At 41.4% G+C, this 22,479-nt stretch overlaps 1 protein-coding gene across 8 annotated transcripts in view; it reads left to right on the forward strand.

Annotated features, from left to right (window-relative positions):
* The window catches only part of CLIP1 (CAP-Gly domain containing linker protein 1), a 4,646,656-nt gene that overhangs the window by 2,744,515 nt on the left and 1,879,662 nt on the right, over positions 1–22,479 (forward strand). For all 8 annotated transcript variants that reach the window (XM_044068589.1, XM_044068590.1, XM_044068592.1 and 5 more), the window contains 2 exons: positions 16,933–17,089; positions 17,402–17,567. In XM_044068589.1, coding sequence (XP_043924524.1) covers positions 16,933–17,089; positions 17,402–17,567 — 323 coding nt within the window. The remainder of the gene's footprint in view (positions 1–16,932; positions 17,090–17,401; positions 17,568–22,479) is intronic.

Here is a 22,479-nt window from a genome sequence, read left to right on the forward strand (position 1 = left end):
GTGCCATGGGGGTGAAGGCTCACGCCGACAGTTTCTTGTAATGAACTGTATTTGAGAAAGGATGAAATCTGGTAGGTTGAGCCCAGCCATAAATTTGTTGTATAGAAAGAGGTTATGTAAAGAATATATTTATTTTGTAGATTGGCAGGTTGTGTACCAATGGTTACCTAGTAATAGTTGCTAGTAGTTTTAGAAATGTCAGGATGCATCATCTTTTTGTAGGGAGATGTGATAAAAAAAAATCAAGTTAAGCTACTAGAGTGTCTCAGAAAACTGAAGAACTGACCTACGGATAGAGTTAGGAATGAAAGAAAGGATTGTCTCTAAATGTAGCTATTACTGTGTGTGTATGTGTATCATACTCAACAGTCCAATTTTCACAGAATGTCCAGAGAGGGACCTCACAGACTTTTGCCTCATATTTTTGGTATATTCCTTGTAGAATTTTACTTTTCTGGGAAAGCATTTGCAAATAATTGAGGACTGAAGTCAAAATATAATGGCATTCAGTTGGGTTTGACTTCTTACTCTTTGGAAAATTCATGCTAATGCAAAACCTGTTATTCTGTCAACTTTCTAAGTTTGTAAGAGCAGTATTTAAAATTGTCCCTATTTTTGGGCCTTTGTCTTCTCATTATATACGTTTTTTTCCCGATTTCTTGCTCTTAAGAAGTTGACAGGTAAATTAATGACTTCAAGCTTCATGCTGGTATCCCACAATTCCATTGAATTGGGCAGGGTTACATGATTATGTGTGTAAATTTCATGTTAATCAGTGTCCTGATTTTTGGCCAGTTCTACCTACTTTTCATGGGCTCGTCTCCAGATTTTTGATGTTTCCAGGTTGAGAGGTATGGTGACAGCTCCTCAGCCTGCAGAGTGCCCACTCCCAGCCAGAGGGCTTTAGGTGGCTGCCCAGGTTGCCTAGTGTTGGATTTGGCTCTGTATACATGTCCCTTTAAACAGTGACACATTTGTCACTTCTCTTCATAACTCTGTGAAACTACCAACAATTAATCCAGTTATATATTATTCTGGTAGTTCTTCTAAGAGAAAGCTTTAAATCTAATCCTGGTCCCTCCCGTCTCTCCTGGTTTCTAATAAACACATAAAGTTATTGAAACAAAACAAATCAAGAAAACAGTTTAATTTTAAAACACAACACAGACCTCTAGCTTTTACAAAATCTTGGATCTGACGTTACAACCCTCATACACTAATTTCTTCCCAAACTAAAACTATTGCTTAGATGCTACACCAAGTCAAAGGAACAGGAAGTGAACTTTCCTTTTCAAAATGCATCTGAAGATGCATGTCTCATAGCTCAGGCTAACAAACCTTCTCTCTCCCTATCTGCCATGAAATCAGCATACGCGTGGGTAATAGACCTCTTCTTCTCTTCCTCACAGTAGCCTACATCCTGCCTCTATCTACAATAGAAAAATTCAGAAATCTTATGCAGAACAGAACCGCCAACTTGACTAAAGTTACCAACTGCATATTACTTGGTAATATGAATTTTGAATTTCAAATTTGAATCTAACTAGTCCCATCCATAACAAGATCACAGATCTCCTGATTTCAACCTGAAGCAACTAATCCATCTGCCTAAACCTCTATCAACAGCCTCTTGCTACTTCAATGCAAAAATCACTGACATTCACTCGCTAATATTTGATATTACCATTCACCTACCATCCCCCATTGACCACTGCCCAGTTAGCTTTTTCCTACATCTCCCTTACTAAGAAATCCCGCAAAAAATTGCCATCTTTACAGCCAGATCTGATTTTTAGCATCAATAAACTTAAAATGGAACCCTCCATCCTTGACTGGTCATAGATTCTAAACACCATTAAAGCCAACCTCTTGGATAAATCACACACTAAAACACTCAAATCATCAAGATGCTTTGCTTTTCATTAGTATCTTGCTTGTACAAACCAAAAACAAATGACAGGATAACCAGTGAACTTAAATCACTGGTTAAACTTAGAGATGAGGCGTGGCATACATGGAAAGTCAGACCAACTCCCATTACTCAAAAACGCTTCTTCCAGCTCAGACACCTAGCAAAGCAAGCTGTAAGATGACATAAGTGCCAGTTTATGAAATCAAAACAAAACTCCTTAATTCCCCATAACACTTCTGGAAAGAGGTCAACCGACTTAACAGGAAGGGGTACAGACATATTCTCTCCATTCTGTTTTCTCTAAGATTTGCCAACATACCTACAGCATCTACCACCACTACCACGGATTCCCCCCTCTAATAATCCTGAATGCCTTTCTCACTATCTATTTTTCTTTAAACCTATTAAAACCAAACACATAGAGCCACTGCCTGAACAAGTAAAAACTGATAGTCCTCCTGAATCAGATGGCCTCGATCCTTGGTTCATTTATCACTGCAGTAACTTCCTTTCAGTTCTTCTCAAAAACATTCTTTCTTTTCCTAACACAAAGTAACATGCCAAATATTTGGAAAGTTGCTGTTGTAAACCCACTTTCCAAACAAACCAATCCCACTGAAATGTCTTACCCACCTTAAAAGAAGGCCTAGATAAAGGTGTATACTTCTAACTCATACAATAACTCAGCAAATACAACCTCCTCATGCAGACAACATGGTTTTAATGATATAATTCTCCTAGGCATGGAGAAGGGGCAGCTTACAGGGACTGTTTTTGTCAGTCTTCTTATGGCATTTGATCTAGTTGATCACATCATTCAGCTCCATATTGAAATGTCAGCACTTGAAATGCAGAATGCCAACAAGCTGAAAAAAAGACCAAAAATACAGGAGAAGAACAAATCTTGAAAATCACTCTTCTCTGTTAAATTTCTTTTTGCAGAGGGACAAGGCCCCCTGCACCCCACACAACCCCAGACTTATATATACCAACTCCGCGATCGCCATAACTCTGAGAAAAGGGAATATTCCAAGAAATGACATCTCGGTCTTGGTGTGTGAAAGAGGGTCCCAACATTTCAAATGGTTACCCATCATTCCCTTACATAACCTTTTTAAAATATTTGATTCAAATGTGGTACAATAATTCCAGAATTGTGTGCCCAACTGTTGCTTCATTGTCAAAAGTTCAATCCTCATTATTATCTGTTGCCAACCTTTAAAAGGTGTACCACAAGGATTCATACATGTCCCCTTCCTATTTACTTCAGCAAACTGCCATTTGATCTGCCTCACAAAGTTACGAAATAACACCCAGAATTGCTCTGATTTCATCTAAAATGAAACTACCTACTCTAATCCAGTGGATATCACAAGTGTACTGGCAATCAGATTCAACACTAACTTCACCCGAGACATCTATATGAAACCCCCATGTACCTATGTTCCTAAAACCCTGTCATCACATAAGAACACTTATTTGTTCATTGTAGTCAATTTTAGAATCTTTCACCATCTGTCCAGCTGGTAGAAGTCTGCCACAGACCAGTGCCTGAACTTGTGTTATAAAGAGGGTGCAAGCTAGCTCGATCTTCAGTTATGTTTTCCTATGTAGTCAGGTGCTCCACAATGCATTTCTTAGCATCATTAGCCCATCAGTTTTCTTGAATTACCAGAGAATTAAGAAGCCTCAGTTAAGAACCCCACTGGAAACATTTGTTCTCCATTTTTTGCGACTTTTCCTTGCTCATGTATAAGAAAGTCAAAAATTGCATTTCTTGAGGGAAGCAGATTCCCCATAAAGATTTCATTTCCTACCATCCTTTTTGCTTAGACCAACAACACACATTTTTAACTGTCCACTCTGTGCTAGGTTTAATTCTAAAACTGTTAAACATAGGGCCGAGTCCCTTCAGCAGCATATGAATTTCAGGAGGGCATGCCCTTCCCATAATTCAGCATCCTTCAGTTCCCAGGAAGTTGTCTTTAAGAAACATAAGGATAAGCATCCAAAGGCGAAGGACATTGGTAACAATAAAGATGTTTCAATGGTCAGGCTCATGACAAACGTTGATGTTGCTGATGCAGGTGAGGCACAGCTTTCCGGATACTGTCACAGCTTAGGACTACACATCACAGTCTGACACCAGACCATCGGCTGGGTCTTAAGCTATTGAGAAGACCAGTGCTTCTGATGCCTGAGCACTGGTGACTGAGGGGTGAGGGCAATATTCTCTTGGTTACTGTAATGGAGGATATTCCTGGGAAACTGGATTGAGGTTGCTGCTGCTCACCTGGGGCCTTAGGCCTTCACTTTAACTAAGATCTGGGCACTCAAACCCAAGTGGCTTTTCATTTGCTCCAGCCTTCAGTGTCTCATCTTTTCAGGTCTCTTCACAGGACTTGGTCAGTCTGGTCCAGGACTTCGTGAGGGCCAGACAGCCTACCTTAAAATAGGATCCTGTGCCAGGAACATCTCCTAGGAAACGAAAATGGGATGTCCCCCCCCAAACTACTCTTATTCTTTAGAATCCAAAGATGAGGAAGAATTAACTTATGTGGAACACTATCATCCTATCAGACTAAGGTCTCTAATTCCGATGATACCCTATCCTTAGCTTCACCTCTTGAGGTTTTATCTTTTGGAAGACACCTAACAGAATGAGGGAAACCTTCAATTTGAAATCTAGGGTATTCTGTAAGACTCAAACTCATTATGGAGAGCTTTAGAACCTTCCTTTCCCCAAGAACTTTGTCAGTCACCTCCAGTGCATGTAATCTTGGATGATGTGTTTGAAGACATGTATCATTGTACACTGACTTCCTCCTTCCTCTTCTAGGAAGCCTGACTGCTTCTGTAGAATTATGGAGCCCCATAAGCATCTCTATCAAAACACAGTGAAGGACCCAGCAATGGTGTCTACAGAATCCACCATGGGAGCTGGTGATTGTGCATTCAGGAATCTCTTACCAAATGATAGGGAAAGAAGATTGCTTGACAGGTTTGGTAGGAAAGCATGCTTTTCAGCTTCCCTAGTAATGAGAACTCTTGACTGCAATTTCCATGTGGTCAAATATGTAGAGTCATTACAAGAACAAGTTAAGTCCAAGGCAAAAGGGAGTACAGGGCAAGAGCCTCTAGGGGATTTCCAGGCCCTGTGTAATATCTTTCAGGTATCCAGACACAAACTTAAATGCTTTGGATGCATCATGCTGGGTGACTGCAAGGGAGTCATTCACTCAGATATATACCTGGCCGGGTCACAACCCCTTTCAGACCTGATTAAAGCAGAAGTAGACGCATCTGTGAAAATGAGTTATTTTTTGGACTCCCAGCAGAAAAAAAGTGTTTGTAAAACTGAGAAAAAAGGGAGACTGATGTATGAAAAAGAATTTAACCTGTCTCCCACTCTTAACTATAGTAGAAATTAGGCTACCAAGTCAGTTTCCCTTTCCACCTAGGCATGAAAGAGCTAAGCAGCCTAAGCGAGATAAGGCCCATGCAACAAAGATAGTGGCAAACTAAACAGCATTCCAGACCTGGGGGATTCAAGGATCCCCCCCAAGTGCAGCTGTAACTATAGCCAGCACCTCAGTCCTTACCCCCAAATTCCCCTCAGTCCCCTCCACCTTTTGCAGAAAGGCCTTCCTTCTTCTATCCCCACTGGGCGGAGATAAGAATAAGACACTTATGTTCTGCAGGTTATAAGGAGGGGTTATATCATCTGATTTTGGAAAAGTCCACCCTTTCTAGGAATCTTCCACCCACCAAAACCACATGAAAAGCTGATTCCATCCATTTTAAAGGGTCTCTTACAACAAGACTCCATTCAGAATATGGTCGCAGTATAGGAGGGCACAGGGCTTTTCTCCCATTTCTTAGACCACTGAAAAGAAGCTACCTGGAGCCTGTCCAATATCTCTGAAGACTGAACAAATTTCTAGTGGTACTAAAATTCATAATGCTGTCCTTCAGAGATTCTGCCCCTTTTCTTCCTAGGGCCATGGATGGTGACTCTGGACTTGAAGGAAACCTACCTATATATTCCACTTGGCCAAGAACACAAATTACTGCAATTTCAGGCAGGGGGATTACATTACCAATTTTGTGCCTTACCATTTGACTTGCCTACTGCACCCAGCGTCTTCACCAAATGTCTGACAACACTCATTGCCTTTAGCACACCACAAGGACTCCACACTTCTCTTTAGTTAGATGGCTGCCTGATATAATCAAGGTCACCTTTACAACTTCAGACAGCTATGTAGGTCACCATGAATTGCTTTCAGGAGGCAGATCTGAGACTATTTTCAGAAGTCACAATTCCCTCCCAGCACCAGGATCACCTTCCTGGAGGCAGTCATAGATTCAGTCCAACAGAAGGCATTCCATCCAGTGGACAAGGTCATGTTATTCCCAGATTACTTCAAAACCCTATGTACAAAACAATGCATTACACAGAGAGAATTTCACAGGGCCCTGGGTTACTTGACCACTTGCATTTTAATGATCCTCTTGGCAAAACTGTATGAGGAAGTTGCAGTGGGTTCTTAAAAACACTGGCTCAGAATCAGTAGTCCATGGAAAAAATGGTCCTTGTACATCCGTATTTACAAAAGGAGGTTTTCTGGTGGAAGGAGACTGTCAACAACAACCCAGGAGCACACTTCCTACTTGCTAGTGACAGTCCATACCTTAACAACAGACAGCTCCGACCTGGCCTGGTGAGGGACCCATCTAAGACAATTCAGAGTCCAATGAGTATAGGGTAGGCAACAAGTAAAATAGTACATCAGTTTAAAGGAAATGACAACCATCCTGGCACTGAAAGCTTTCAAAGATTGGACTGTCTCTAGGACCCATACAGATGTTGACAGACAACACAGTCTTGTGATCAGTCAGACATCTACTGTTATGGTAAGTTCTTAAACAACTGTATTTTACCACTTATTGTGCAAGTTAAACAAGACAGATATGATGTTTGAAGTACTCAGATATTTAACACAGATGTCCTTCAAGGATGCATCTGCAGTCGTAACATATGAGTTGTCCTGCCTCAGGCAGCCCTTCGGTCGGCCGGATTCCAAAGTCTGGGTCTGGCCTCGGCTGATGTCGCACCTTCCCCGACGTCAGAGCGTCTGGGGTATAAAAGCATCAGCCGGCGCCATTTTCCTCAGTCTTTCTTGCCGCGCGGTGCCCGAAGCAGAAGCTGTTCACAAGTGCCGGTCGGTCAGATCCAGTGATTTCAGCTACCGAAGACTTCGAAAAAGCTAAGTACCCCGTTGGGGACTCTTTCTTGCCTCAGCCGATGTCAGATAAAGTAAATAATTGTTTAACTTGTGGGAAACAAATACCTCATAAGGATTTCCATTCCTACTGCCTTCCTTGCTTAGGCCCAGACCACGACGTATCGTCCTGTTCAGCCTGTGCTTCCTTCAACCGACGAACTCTTAGACGTCGGTCGGAGTTTGCAGAGGACTTTTTTGGGGCTAGTTTTGCATATAAAATGCCGTCAGAGACTCCGACATCACATTTGGTGAAAACACGGAAGGACAAGGACCGACACTTGTGGCCCGCGGTTTCGGCTGAAACCACGGTAAAGCCTATCGCGAGTGTCTCGGTTTCGGCCGAAACCGAGTCCTCGGAGATTCCTTCATCCGAATCCACTCAACCGACCACAGCGGCCCGGGAGGCCCCGGCTGAGTCGGCTACCGAGCTACCTACCGAAACCAGTGTCCAGGATATGTCCGACACCATTCCTTTGGACATATCTACTCCTGCACGTGGGGCAGCTAGGCCCCCTGCTTCCATGTCCATTAAGGCCTTCTCCAGGGCTAAAGCTGCTAAACTTTCTAAGGCTTTGCCTCCCAAGACTACCTCCCAGAGGCCTTCCTCTAGTACTCAGATCCTCAGCCTTGCAGAGGACCTTATTTCTTTAATTAGAGGTTCACAACCTCACCCGGACAGGGCCTCTCACCCTCCACCAGACAAAAGGCCCAGGACTGAGCCTTCTGACCCACACTCTTCAGATGAGTCCACAGATGGTTCTGAGTTGTCAGACCACCAGGAGGAGGCTTATTCGCCCTATGAGGATTCTGATGCTGAAGAATCTATCCCTTCGGCCTCCCCTCCTGAAGAGTTTTCCTTTGGTGAGACTTTACACTCCATGAGAGAGCATTTTCAATGGCAAGGTCAGGAATTCTCTGATTCTAGAAAAAGATTAAGGACCTTTTTACATTTGCCTCAGCATAGGCCTTTAGCTATACCTCCTGTTTTGAATGTAATTGATGATGTGTACAATGATGTCAGTACAGCCCCTGATACTCTCCCCCCGGCCCCTGCCAAACCTGATAGATACTGCAGGGTCCCGGATTCTCATTTCCATCTGTATAAAGCCCATTCTGCAGACCCAGAAACTATTGCTCTGGGCCCTAAAGGGGTTGCGGCTGCCACTGCCAAAAATCCTCTACCTTCTGAAAGAGAGTTTAGAGCTTTAGAGAGATGGGGAAAGAAGGTATATACTTCTGCAACTCTTTCCGTCAGGGCACTAAATTGTCAATTTCATATGATACAGTACCAAGAGTATTTGTTAGATGAACTGAACAAGAAGCTTTCTTCTCCTGAGCCCCTTGACCGTAAATACCTTCAGGATTTGGTACACAACTCACAGCAGGTTAGTAATCATTTCTTAAAGTGTGGTTATGATGCATTGGAGGCTTCATTTAGGTCAGCTATGACTGGGGCAGTTATTCGTAGGCATGCCTGGCTGAAGGAACAATCTTTGCCAGACCATGTTAAAGCTAAACTCCTGGATGCTCCAATGGAGAAACAAAATTTATTTGGCTCCTCTGCTCAGGAGGTCTTAAAAGTATGAAGAAAAGGCAAAATCTGTGCAAACAGTTAAGGATTTCCTACAAGTACAACCACCGAGATTTAGCAGAAACTGGCCTACTAAGAATTGGTCTTTTCCAGACTCGGACAGAGCCCAGAGAGGCAGGAACAGACGCCCCAGAGGCAGAGGCCAATCTAGGGGCTCTTACAGAGGCCGTCAGTGGCAACCTGCCAACCAGAGAGGTAGTGCAACAGCAGCAACAACAACTACTACACCAGGACAGGCTCAATGACTTTACTCTGATTCCGCCCACCAGGGCTCAACTGGAAGCACCCTTGGGCGGAAAGCTTGCTTTATTCTCAAAATTGGCATTATATTACAAGGGGCACATGGACACTGCAAATAATAGACAAAGGCTACAGGTTCCACTTCCACACTTTGCCAAAAGCTAACGGAATGCCAAACCTACCACCAAATCAGTGGGCAGAGGCTTTAAAGCTGATCAACACCTTGCTCCAAATGAAAGCCATAGAAAGTACCACTTTCAGAACAAGGCCAAGGATTTTACTCCAGACTATTCCTTGTACCAAGAAAAGAAAATCAATGGAGGCCTATTCTCGACCTGTCCGCACTGAATACTTTCCTCATTGTGCCAAAATTCAAGATGCTGACCCTACAGCAACTTCTTCCCATGTTGGGCAAGGAGTCTTGGCTGGTGACTCTAGATCTCAAGGAGGCATACCTGCACGTCCCTATTCGACCAAACTGCAGAAGACACCTCAGATTTCTTGCAGGATCAGAGCATTATCAATTCTCAGCATTGCCCTTTGGCTTATCTACTGCGCCCAGAGTATTCACGAAATCCCTGGCATCAGTAATTGCACACTGCAGACTTCAGGGGATTCAAATCTACCCTTATCTGGATGACTGCCTTATACAAGCGGACAACAAGGTAAATTTGATAAAAGACTTGGCCTATGCCATCCGCCTACTACAGGCATTGGGATACACAGTCAACATCCAAAAATCAAGACTGGTTCCATCCCAAAGGATAACCTTTCTGGGTGCGGATCTAGACACAACCACCCAAATGGCCTTTCTCACAGAAGAAAAACAAAGACAACTTCCAGATTACTTCATGAATCTGACAAGACAAGCTCAGCTTACTGCAAGGAAAATCCTGCAGGCCCTGGGTTACATGGCATCCTGCATAATTCTGATACCACAGGCCAGGCTGCATATGAGAAAATTACAATGGTATCTAAGGAGTGTATGGTCTCAACACAGTCACAGTTTGGAAACTTTGATACCAATCATTCCTTGCCTTCAAAAGGAATTCCTGTGGTGGGCTCAGGCCTGCCAGTCCAACAGAGGATTGCCTTTCAACAAACCAAAAACAAAACAAACCATCACCACGGACGCTTCAGACCGAGGATGGGGAGCACACATGGAGGACAAATGTATCCAAGGCCTATGGTCTCAAAGACAGCTACACATGCACATAAACCAAAAGGAAATGCTGGCAGTGATGCATGCAATCGAGGCTTTCAAACCCTTCCTCCATCAAGGCCACCTGTTAATAAGGACAGACAACACCAGAGTCATGTGGTACATAAACAAGCAGGGAGGCACACACTCCTACCCTCTATGCCGGCTGGCTATGAATCTATGGGAGCTATGCCTGAAACTCAATATCCAACTGCAGTCCCAGTTCGTGCCAGGAAAGGAAAATACACTGGCAGACAGCTTAAGCAGAACTACCATGGATGCACACGAGTGGATGCTGCACCCAGACATCTTCCAACTCATAACAAAGGCATGGGGAACGCCGGAGATAGATCTATTCGCATCCCCCCTCAACCATCAACTGAAGACATTCTGCTCAAGGACATACCACCCACAAGCATGGAGGGTGGACTCTCTCTCTTTCAGCTGGAAAGCTCTAAAAGTATATGCCTTCCCACCTCTCCCTTTAATGTACAAGGTTCTACTGAAGATCAGGGAGGAACGGCCAAGAGTGATTCTGATAGCTCCAGACTAGCCAAGGCAACACTGGTATCCACTATTGAGGAGCATGTCACAGGCAAAACCATGGCCTCTCCCCCTATGGCCTCTTCTTCTGACACAGAACAATTTCAAGATCATGCATCCCAACTTAAAAACATTGCAGCTAACTGCCTGGAAAATCCCTTAAAACCAAAACAAAATGTTTTATCACAGACAGTGAAGGACATTATCATGGAAGCTCGCCGGCCTTCCACAAGGAAGACATACTCAGCTAAATGGAAAAGATTTATCATCTGGAACACATCAAAAGGCTTAGATGTGACAGTGGCAGACTTGACACATTCTGGAATACTTAGCAGAACTGTTCCACAATGGCCTTTCCTATTCTTCCATTAAGATTCATGCCTCAGCAATTTCAGCTGAATACAATTTGGATCCACCTATCTTCTCACACCCTCTACTCAAGCAATTTCTGAGAGGGATCAAAAATATCAAACCCCCAAGAAAACCCCCTTTACCTGCTTGGGATCTCAACTTTGTCTTGGAGAAACTAACACTTCCTCCCTTTGAACCAGCAGCATCAGCGGATCTCCAGTTTCTGTCTTGGAAAACTGCATTCCTTCTGGCAATAACTTCACGAAGAGTATCTGAGTTACAAGCATTAATGGCAGTACAGCCATTTCTTATCTTCCATCAGGACAGAGTTACACTAAGAACTAATCCTACCAAGGACATTTTAGAAGCTGCTACTTGGAGCTCCGTGCAAACATTTACCAAACATTACAATCTACCTTTATACTCCAGATCCAGAGCAGGCTTTGCCACTGCAGTCCTGCAGGGGATCTTAACTACACCATCCTTTTCTTAGTGCCTCCTCCCCCAGATTAGCTATGGTATTCTACCCATATGTTATGACTGCAGATGCATCCTTGAAGGACATAGTACAGTTTTGTACCTACCATAAATGTAGATGTCCGATAGGTATGCATCTGCAGTCAGGTTTACCCTCCCTCCTACCCCTCTGTGGTATTCCTAGGGTATTTACCCCTCTTTTAGCTAGCTGGGGGAATCTATTATGGTGTATTTGTTTGTATATACTTATATATATATATATACTTGTATATATATATATATATATATATATATATATATATATATATATAATTTTGCAAATGTTTGGAATTCTACTGCATTTCTCCAAATTTAGCCTTCCTAGAGGGCACCTGGCATCTGGGGCAAGAAAAACTGAGGAAAATGGCGTCGGCTGATGCTTTTATACCCCAGACGCTCTGACGTCAGGGAAGGTGCGACATCAGCCGAGGTCAGACCCAGACTTTGGAATCCGGCCGACCGAAGGGCTGCCTGAGGCAGGACAACCCATATGTTATGACTGCAGATGCATACCTATCGGACATCTACATTTATGGTAGGTACAAAACTGTACTTTCTGGTTCACATTACTGGCCTCAGTTAACTTGTTTTTCAGCTCAGATTTACATTTAACATTGTTCAGTTCTATCTTTTTTCCATTCACAAGAAGTATTATTTTCACAACAGCTAGGGTCATTTCCACATGCAGGCCTCATGTCGCTCAACCTTTGTGCATGGAAAATTTGCTTTTAATTCACAGTTTTGCTTCATGGTCTTGTGAACTTATTTTATACTGAAAAATCTCTAAATGGAAAATGTTTTCTTTCTTGGTAGAAAAATATCTGTTATCCTCAGATCTTGTTCATTTCCAAACTTGCAGAAATATTTTATTATCTATGGCAATGAGTTCCATCTGGCTTCAACAGCAACCATCTGAACAGTCATTCCCATCCACAGATTTTACTGGGAAAGTAGGGAAAGGCAGTAGTTTGCTAGACCTTTGTTCCATAATTTCCACACACCTAGAGACAGTTTAAATCAGTCTATTGCATGTCACCAATCGGCCTACTCATGTCTTTGGGAGGTGGGAGGAAAGCAGAGCACATATTGAAAACCCATGCAGGTCCAACAGAGGAGGCACACAGGATGCAGATTGAACTGGAGAACCCCTTACTGTAAGGTGATGATGTTACCCACTGCACCACTGTGACTTATCATTATTCTTTGTTAAAATCCATTTTCTGCAAATACTGCTTCATTGCCTGTATTTCCTCAGGTTTCCACTAATTGTTCAGTCCCACTTTCTGAAAGAAGTCTTAATAGTACAATCTCCCTAACATGTATCTTTATTAAACCAGGATTTGAATTTCATGACATAAAATCAAAACTTGTTCCTTTGTCTGAACCAATTGTTTCAGTTGACCTAAAGTTTCTGTTTCTGAAGACACATTTTCTAGTTTCAGAAATTTATCCAAGAAAGATTTCTGAACTACAGAGTTTAACTTGCAGAAAAAAAGAAAAAAAAAAACTGTCTTCACAATCATATTGTGCTTTGAAGACAATTTCATCATTCCTAAATGTATTTCTGTTTTGTTAAACCAGAAGACTTTCATTGCTAAATACGAGAATACAGAAGAGCCTCATGCATCTTATTTTGAATGTATGTAGGCAGTAGTAGGAGCTAAAATATCAGAAAGGCTGAAGATTTGTTTTTGTTACATGTATTATCTTGCATAGATGTGGTAGAAAAAAGGCATGCCTGCCTGGTATGCTTTCTTTATATGGCTGGTGTTATTTAATTGTTCTCCTGACTTAACCTAGTACTTCTTTGTGAAGGTCTCTAATCTATATCGCCCACTACCGGCTTAGATAAACCGTTTTATTTATACCGTGCTGTTTCTATAAAATAATAGTTTTTAATGCCCGTCCCTCTGTTACATTTTGTTCCCTTTATCTGGCAAGTAGCACTCCCTTCCCTACTTTCTCTTTTCTCTTTTCTCTTGAGCTTTATGGCATTGCATTGCACTTAGTGCCTCACATACCCATATCTTGTTTTTCCCTTGTTCACTGGTAAAAATAGATTGTTCTCCTGTAAACTGTTTTCATCAGACATTTTATCTTCTCATTCTAGCCCTATTTTGTATTTCCTTAACTAGTTTGATGCCCTTATGTCTGTATGGGCATCAGAGTTTCACATAGTGCTATAGCTGTAGCCTGACAAGGGAACTGTAGAGGGGGTAATACAACCTCCGTTTTGCTGAAGTCTGTTCCTTTAAGGATAGAGCTCAGCTTGTAATTTTCCTTGACTACAGCTTTCTGTTTAAATGGTAGTTAATTTCTGCTGTTGCTGCCATAGCAGGGTAATTTTCATAATCTGTCCTGTTTAGGATTACTCTTCCTACTTGGTATTCTATTTTGAGATGATTAGAGCCCAGTTGAGATACTTTATACTTCCTTGTATTAAACCTTAAATGACAGCACTTAGACTGCCATGTTAGCCTTCTCAGGTTTCTCTGAAGACTTGTATACTCATCATTCATAGATTCGTAGGAGATTACTAGGATAACACCTCAAGAGCCCTTACAAGCCTAGCCAGTTTTACCCACATTTTACCCAATTTTATATCCATAGGAGAAAGATAACAAGGATCAGTAAGTGGGGTTTTGACTATTTTTACAGACTGCCTTTGTCCGTAAGGGACATGGGCTCCATCCCAGGAGTGAATTTGCGATTTCCCATCCATCAGTCCAGATTGCATTTGAAGATAGTCAGGGAAAGTCTCTGCTTCACGTGAATAGGAAGCCTATTTCAGAAGAGGGTCAGTCTCTGGGACACATCTGTCTATCCAGTACGATCTCTTCATGCCAGAGGTCAGGTTTAGATGGATTCAGTGTCCTTTCTGTCTTAATGTTCTCTGCAAGTACACTAATCCTACTGATCTTCCCAGATGTCTTATACAAAAATGTTAAAAGCCACTGGTTCTTGTCCAACTCTTGTGTAACCCTCTAACCATTTATCTTCCCTGTAGTAACTTCTGCTGTTTGCCTGGTGCAGTACAACCACCTTGCTACCTGTTTAGTGAAATTCTCCACTCCGTCTCACTTGAATTTGTTGGTGTCATATGCAGAACTGAGTGTAGGCTTTTATGAAGCTGGTATGCAACAACATGGACACATTTCCCTCAAGTTCGAGTTGTAACACTGTCAGAAACTGAATCAAGTTGGACTGACATGCCTGTCTCTCACAAGTCGGTGTTGGTGCATAACTTGTATGGATCATGATAGAAAAATGGCTAACCCTTCGCTCATCTTCTGGAAGACTTTCTTGCCACCAGAATCAGGCCTCCACATCTTTAGAATCTCAGGTGATTTATAGCTCTGTCTGTGTAATGGCACAGCAATGACATACCTCCCTCCAGTCCTCTGGAACCTTGCATCTGTTGTCTGACCTGTTGAGTTCTGTAACAGGATCTTTAGTACACCTGTAAGGTTTTTCAGGATCCTGCACTTTGTCTGTCCTTAACTCTCTGACTTCCCTTTCCTTTCTGTAACTATGTTTTTCTTAAAGAACCAACATGTGATATTAAATTGCACATTTGCTTACTGTTCAGTCCGTATGCATGAGGTGCGCATTTCAGTTGCACCCGTGATTGTTCAATAAACCCCTACTAGCATACTTTACTACTCGCTGCTAATACAGTTTAATCAAACCCAGTACCAGTAATTAAAATGTTTTCCTGTTTTTCTACAAGTTTCCTTGTTTCTTGAGATGCCCTTCCTTTTCCTGTTTTGTGAGCATGTTGTTTCTGTTATGTGAAAACCGAAGCAAATAACTTGTTTACTTTTTCCTTTTCCATAGTATCTTCCTTATTCTCCTTGAACAAGCTCAACAGCTGTCTTGGCTTTTGTTTCTCTCCTTGTAAATCAAAAGAATCCTTTATTTGCCCTCATATTCCTAGATTTGCCTTTTCCTTCCTTATCACTTTTGTAGCTGTTGTTCTAACTTTCTCATACTTAAGTCCATTAATTATTGCTTCTCTGTCATTTAATTCATGAAATGATTTTCCTTTACATGGACTGCCTCCAGAACCTTTTGAACCACACTGACATTTTTTTCCCTCTCCTTTCTTTGAACTTTTTTTTTTCCTTTTTATGGAAGACGAAGGCTTACCTTTGACTGGACTTTTTTTTTCTGTAAGTGGCTTTAACCCATTGTATTGCCTAATATTACTTACATGTCAATGTTTCATTGTATTTGGCCATTCTGCTGAGGCATTCAGTACTTCTTTTTTTTTTTTTTTTTTCAAAAACTTGTTAGCACAATGTGTTTGTGAGGGCCACATTCTGCAAATTACAAAATTTCCAGACATTTACCAGAGCTGTAAGCTAGATGCCCAGTCCAGCAACAGAGCAAGCTTTGGCACAGTATTGTTACAGAGGGAGCTGTCTTAGTTGTCATTCAGCCTATATTAGTCTTACATATGTCATTGATTTCTTGTGGAGCTTTTTAATCTTTAAGTTCACTTTTTTGAGTTTCTCTCTACAAGATGGCATGTGGAAGTGATGAATTTATACAGGCTTCCATTAACTGATACTAGTGAAGATTGTTTATTTTTTTTGTGTGTTTTTTATTTATTTATTTTTTTTTTGGCTGACCAGAACTGACCTTCAGCTAGGTCTACTGAATTACTGCTAGACTACATCTGACCTAAGTTTTAGGCTGGTGGTGAGATTGAGTCACCTTAGGACAGCATCACAATGCTGCCAATAAGTATTTTTTTTTGTTTTTTGCTCCTAAGGTCCTTTTTCCTGTGGGAAGCCACCCTGGAGAAAGCATGCAGTGAGCTAGCTGGCATATTGTTCTGTTTTTGCTGTAACACAGCCATAGCCGTGCTCCCCTGAGGACAGTTCTTCAGCATGTCCCTGGCCTCTGCCGGGAGTCAGCAGTGAAGATGCATCTAAGCACATACATCCAGCTCCCATCCCCAAGGATGGGCATGCCCATCCTCCTTGCCTGTGTTGTCAAGTGCTTGAGCTGCTAATCACACTTGGGTCACCTAGGAAGTATTCAGGGTTTTTTCCCCTCTGTGTTACCATTGCAGGCTGTGCTGTTAAAACTTGAGGTACAAGATGGGTATTAGTCATCCTATAGGAGAGTTTTCTATAGCCATGAAAAACTGACTGAACAACTAACTTCAGTGAGTAGAAGGACAAATGCTGCTAATTATGCTAAATGAGTTTCCATTAATGATCTGTTCTTAGGTAAGTGCGCTTTCTTTTTTGATGTTTACCAATTCATTTTATTTTTCTAGCATTTGAGCGGAAGGTGAAGATGAGTGATGAAACAGTAGAACAGCTGATGAATGACAAGTCAAAATTAGAAAATGATATTTCAGAAATTATGAAGTCATCTGGAGACAGTTCTTTGCAGCTTACAAAGATGAATAATGATCTGCAACAGAAGGAAAGGTGAGCTACTTTTTAACAGCACTAATAAGAAGGCTTAAACATGTCTGTTATGTGCTATTTTATAGCCTAGAACTGGTTAGTTGTCTTGCAAGTTATAAAGACTTAATAAATTGTGTTTTTATATATATATGTATATATATCTATATATATATATGTATATATATATCTATATATATATATATATCTATATATATATATATCTATATATATATATATATATATATATATATGTATGTATGTATAGATATATTTTTTCCTGATTTCTTAGTGTAGAATGGTTATATACATTTTGTTCTCTTACCTTGCCTTTAGGAGGCTAGAAGAATTACAGAAGAAGCTTTCAGATGCTAATGAAAAGCTAGCATGTGCAAAGGAGAGCCTGGAACAGATGGCACATAAAAATGATCAAATCCAGGAAGCTATGCTTGAAAAACATCAGTCCCAATTGAAAGCCCTCCAAGAGAAGTTGGAAGAGTTGGTAAGGATAATTTTTAAATAGTTCTTTTGGACGCCTTGTTTTAACTCCTCATGATGATCAAACCCTTATCATCTGTTGGCCTATTCATGCTTCATGAGCCCCCCCCCCCCCCCGAATCCTAGGAAAGAGAAGAGGGTGGAGAGAGCCAAAGATTGTATGTTGCACCCACTGGAGTTAGAAGACCATTGAAGATGTGCACTTCCTCAAACTGATAATTCCAGTTAGACTACATGTCAGGGCAGGTTCCCACCTCACGATTGTCCACAGTTGCAGATGCTGCAGTTCTTTCATTCCTCCAGATGATGCAGTTGTAAAGGGATTATGCCAGCATCCTGCACCAAGATGGGAAGGTCTGCTTCACTTCCTTCTCTCCTCAGCTGTTCTCTCCACCAGTGTGGCTTATAATCTAGCATGGGTTGTATTGCATGCTTGCTGGTTTACTTTGAACATGTGTATGTATAACTATATCATTTGCTGTACTTGTACTAGGTAGCATATTTAATTTTAGTTTTGAAACAGTGCCAAATTCTAAGGCTGTAACTCAAATGTACTATTCATTTGTGATAATAATCCTTAACATTAAGACCCTGGTTTGCTTTCTTCTTGACAGTCATTAAACAGAGTTGATACCAACATCAGATAACATTTAACTGGAAAGTCTTAATTTATACCATTAGTGACATAGACCTCCATTTGAATATGGAAGTCCAGTATCCCCTACTGCTATTAGAGGATTCCAAACTGATCTTTTCACATTACTTTGAAATTGCCTAAAATTTTATCATTATGCTGAACATTTTTTATTTTATTTATTTAACATTTGTTTACCGTGAAAGTCCAACTGGGACAGAGACCATTTTCAGCAGAGGCCTGGGGAGGAACACTCCAGACGCATGTCTTTGGAATGTGGGAGGAAACCGGAGCACCCAAAGGCAACCCATGAGAACACAGGGAGGACATGCAGGCTCTGCACAGAAGGCACCCCAGTTGAGAATCAAACCAGAGATCCTCTTGCTGTATGGTCATCACGCTAACTGCTGTACTAGCCATCATTATGTAACCAGCCTAGTAGTATAGAGGGATAAATCCCTGACTATGTCCATGGTTATCTGAGTTTATTCAGTAGCTCAGGTGCTTGATGAAGCTGGTAGGGAGTGTGAGCAATGCCCATCATTGATAGGAGTGGATTGAACCAGACATGGGCTAAACCAGTTTTTTGGAAAAAGTGGGCCTGCAACCTGGGGACATTATCGTAGTAGAGCAAGCTGTAGATTGTCAGTAGTCTCTGTTAGGCAAGTGCAAAAGAGTGTGCACTTATATAGGGGAAAGAACTGTGGATGTTTTGGTGATGTAGATTATATGTTTCATTGCCCAGGGAAGAGGTTAGGCTTTAATTACAAATCTCCTCATTGCCAGCATGCCAGAAGGAAGTAATCACTCCTCAGAGCTGCTTAAATGATGGCCCCTAGGATGATTGTGAAAAATAAGTTCATGTCTGATTAAGAAGTCTTAATGGTCAGCAGGCAGAATGCTATAAACATAATAGGGAAAAAGTTTACTCTGTAGGTTTTGAGAACAGAACTGTATTCGGCATGTGTCTTAGATAATACTTCATCTGTTGGCTGTCTGCTACCGTTTTCTTCAGCACCTTTATTAAATTATCACTTATGACATAAGCACACATATATAGACAGAAAAGAAAACAAACCATATTAACATTTTCTTTTGCATACATTAGACATTGCATATATATGTTTTCTTTCTGTACAAATTATTTAGTCCAGCGTTACATAAGTAGCTCAATTCCTGTCCTCTGTTAAACGTCACTCTTCCTCATCCTGAACATTATTTTATCAGAACTTGTCAGAGATTTGGAATGGATGGCTAGGCTTAAAAAGCCCTTGTTGTCATTAGCCTAGTAAACACGCATGAATCTATGTATTGTTCCCACAAATTCCATTTAAATCTAAAATACAGTTGGTTTAGACTTTGATTTCATTTTCTAGTGAAGCTCATTTTCTAGTAATTGCTTTTTTGGCAGCCAATAGAATTAATTGTAATAAGGCTTCATTGTGTCTAAGAAAGTCAGATCCTTTGTCCCAGTTCAAAAGAATCATTTCCTTAGTTACAGCCATTTACTCCCCCATTATTTCTGATAAGATTATTCTGAAGGAAATGTTTAAAAAATGCCAGTTTATTACATTCCCAGTTACCTCGTTTTTCCCCATCACCACTCCAATATTTACATTTGCTATCTACTCGGGGGAAAATTCTTTGAATGCTGCTTGGGGTATAAAACTACATATGCAGATACTTCCAAGCAAAAATCCTAAACATTCTGACTTTGTTGCATACTTAGCCATATTTATGTCTTCTCATTCTTCCATAATAAACTGCTTTCCCAGTCTCTGTCATCAAGCTTTTTCTAACTCTTCTCTGATTGATTCTTATTGTGTCATGCAGTAATCGGATCTTGTTTTTTCATTCATTCCTCAACTGTTGAGTTCAGATCAGATCCTTGTATCTAACTCGGCCACTTCTTCCAGATTGGAGAAAACTGAACTCTCGCTCCTTCCTTTACCCATAATGTCCTAGTCACCTATAGATCACAAAATCCCGAGTGTGGTTTTCAGAGTTTGTGAATTTAGCTATTATTATCCCTTTAACCCCATTTTTATCTCTAATTTCACCCTCCTTCTGTACTCTTAGAGCATCTATCCCTTTTACACTTATCATTTTACCATTGGTGGTAACTTGTCTTTATTTTACCTTTTCCAGTATTTATATATAAAAAAAGAAAAAAATTTTTCTTTAATCTTTTAAATTTCTGTTTTTGTAAAAGAATGTCTGATAAGCCTTCAGGTTATAAAAAAAGTGTAAAAAACACCAACACCGAAAAAAACAGTAAAATAAAACAACAGCCACAGATAAAATACAACTACATTTATTGCACTCCAGCTTCTCAGCCAACAAGCCTTGAAGGAGTGAGCAAAAGACCGAAAACACATCAAATAAGTACACAGAGTAGTAAAACAATTAACACACTCAGCACTATCAGTTAATTAATTGCATACTTCCAATTAAATTCAGTATCAAGCCCCTGTGGGAACAAAGTGTTATATAATAATAATGAATTTAATTGGCAGTATCTAATGAATTAATTGTTAGTGCTGTGTGTGTTAATTGTTTTACTACTTTGTGTATTTATTTAATATGTGTTTGGTCTTTTGCTCATTCTTTGAAGGCTTGCTTGTTGGCCGAGGCGCTAGAGTGCAATAAATTCTATGCATTTTATCTGTGGCTGCTGTTTTATTTAAAAAATGTGTGGTGTGCAGACACAAAATTCCAGATTTGGGCACTCATTCCAAATGCATCTGTTGTCTAGGACCAGGTCATTTAGATTTGGACTGTGTCATTTGCAAGGGATTTAACTCCCCTGTTTTAATTAACCAGAACAACAAACCTTAAGGGCTTGCTGCCTTCTAAACCTTCATCTATGGTTTCTGAGGCTCAAACCCCCAAGGGACTGAAGAAAAAGGGAGATTCCCTTTCCAAGGGATATCGTAATAGGTCTCCTGAATGCACATCTTCTTCAACTTTGTCTCCATCTTCTGAGCTGCCTCTAACACAAGCAAAAAAATTGGATTGGAGTGCTTTGCATCCAAGATCAAGATTCAGAAAATCATCCCAGACCTGTTCTCCTCAATTACTTTCGGAGCTAATTACCTTTTGGCTCCCATTGCCTTTTCTGGAACAGTTTCCCCATCACCATTAAAGACTCTCTTCCATGGCTTCATCCCTTCAGTCTTCCAGGAGCCTGTCTGAGTCAGATGTGACAGGATGATGAAGTTATTCCTCAGGATGCAAATACAAATGGGAGTTCTTTTGGCTCCAGCCCATTAGGCCTGGAGATGCTCATTAGTACTACCCCTCCAATCTTAGCTCCTCCTCTGATCCATGCTTTGGTTTCGGAGCCATCCGCTCCAAAAGCCTTGGAGTTGTCTTTCACTGATCCAAAGACATTGGCAGCTTCGACTCCAAAGGTGTCTCTGAGCTATCCGGCTCTGAATACTTCTGAGCTTGGTGACCCTCAGAGCCAAATCATCTGCGCTGGCTCCGGGGTGTTACATTCGACTCTGAAGTTGTTAGAGCTGTCCCTTTCCCTTCTCCTAGGAGCATTGTTGCTAAACAGCTCAGCTCCAGCTCCCTGCTCAGGTGGTTTGCCAGTGTGACAGCGGGGATTGGCAGTCTGTAAGTCTGCTTTGTCAGATCCATCGGTTTCCTCTTCTCCCAGGCACTCTACCTTCTAAGTAGTGGATAGAACTTTCTGTTTTCCTAGAGTTCAGACTTCTCTACCCTCCTCGGCTCCAACTTTCCAAACCCATTTGATTTTGCATCCAGAACCTCAGTCATCCATTCCACTGGGACAGCCAGCCCAAACCAGTTTCCAGGCCAGCCAGCAGGGTATCTTATCTCTTCTGATTCCTCCCCGATGCACCCTACTGAGGAGGTCCCCTGGAAGAAGTAGTGGGAAAGGAAGCACTTGGACTGTCCACAAGAGGCTATCACTGAGGACACTGGCTTTGAAGAAGGGGAAAGGGTCCCCCAGATCACCACCTGATGGTGTCTCATTTGGAGACATTTTACAACTCCTAAAACAAAGGGGTGGTTGATCCCCAGATATCCTTTCCCAAGAGGAGTCAGTGTTTCTGGAGGCTTTCAGGACTGGCTCGTTTGCCTCCTGGGTGACTCTGCTCACCAGTGAGTTGACAGATTTAGTCTCTGAGTGTAAAAGGAACCAGACACAGCTGAGCCAATCCCTAAGAGACCAGACAGGATCCTGGCACCACGTAAGGATAGACCATGCTGGAGTAAAGGAGTATCCATTGATCCCATGGTCCTAGCAATGGCC

The sequence above is a fragment of the Protopterus annectens genome, chromosome 4.part0 (genome assembly GCF_019279795.1).
Source record: "Protopterus annectens isolate FY-2018-M chromosome 4.part0, PAN1.0, whole genome shotgun sequence".
Taxonomy (NCBI): domain Eukaryota; kingdom Metazoa; phylum Chordata; order Ceratodontiformes; family Protopteridae; genus Protopterus; species Protopterus annectens.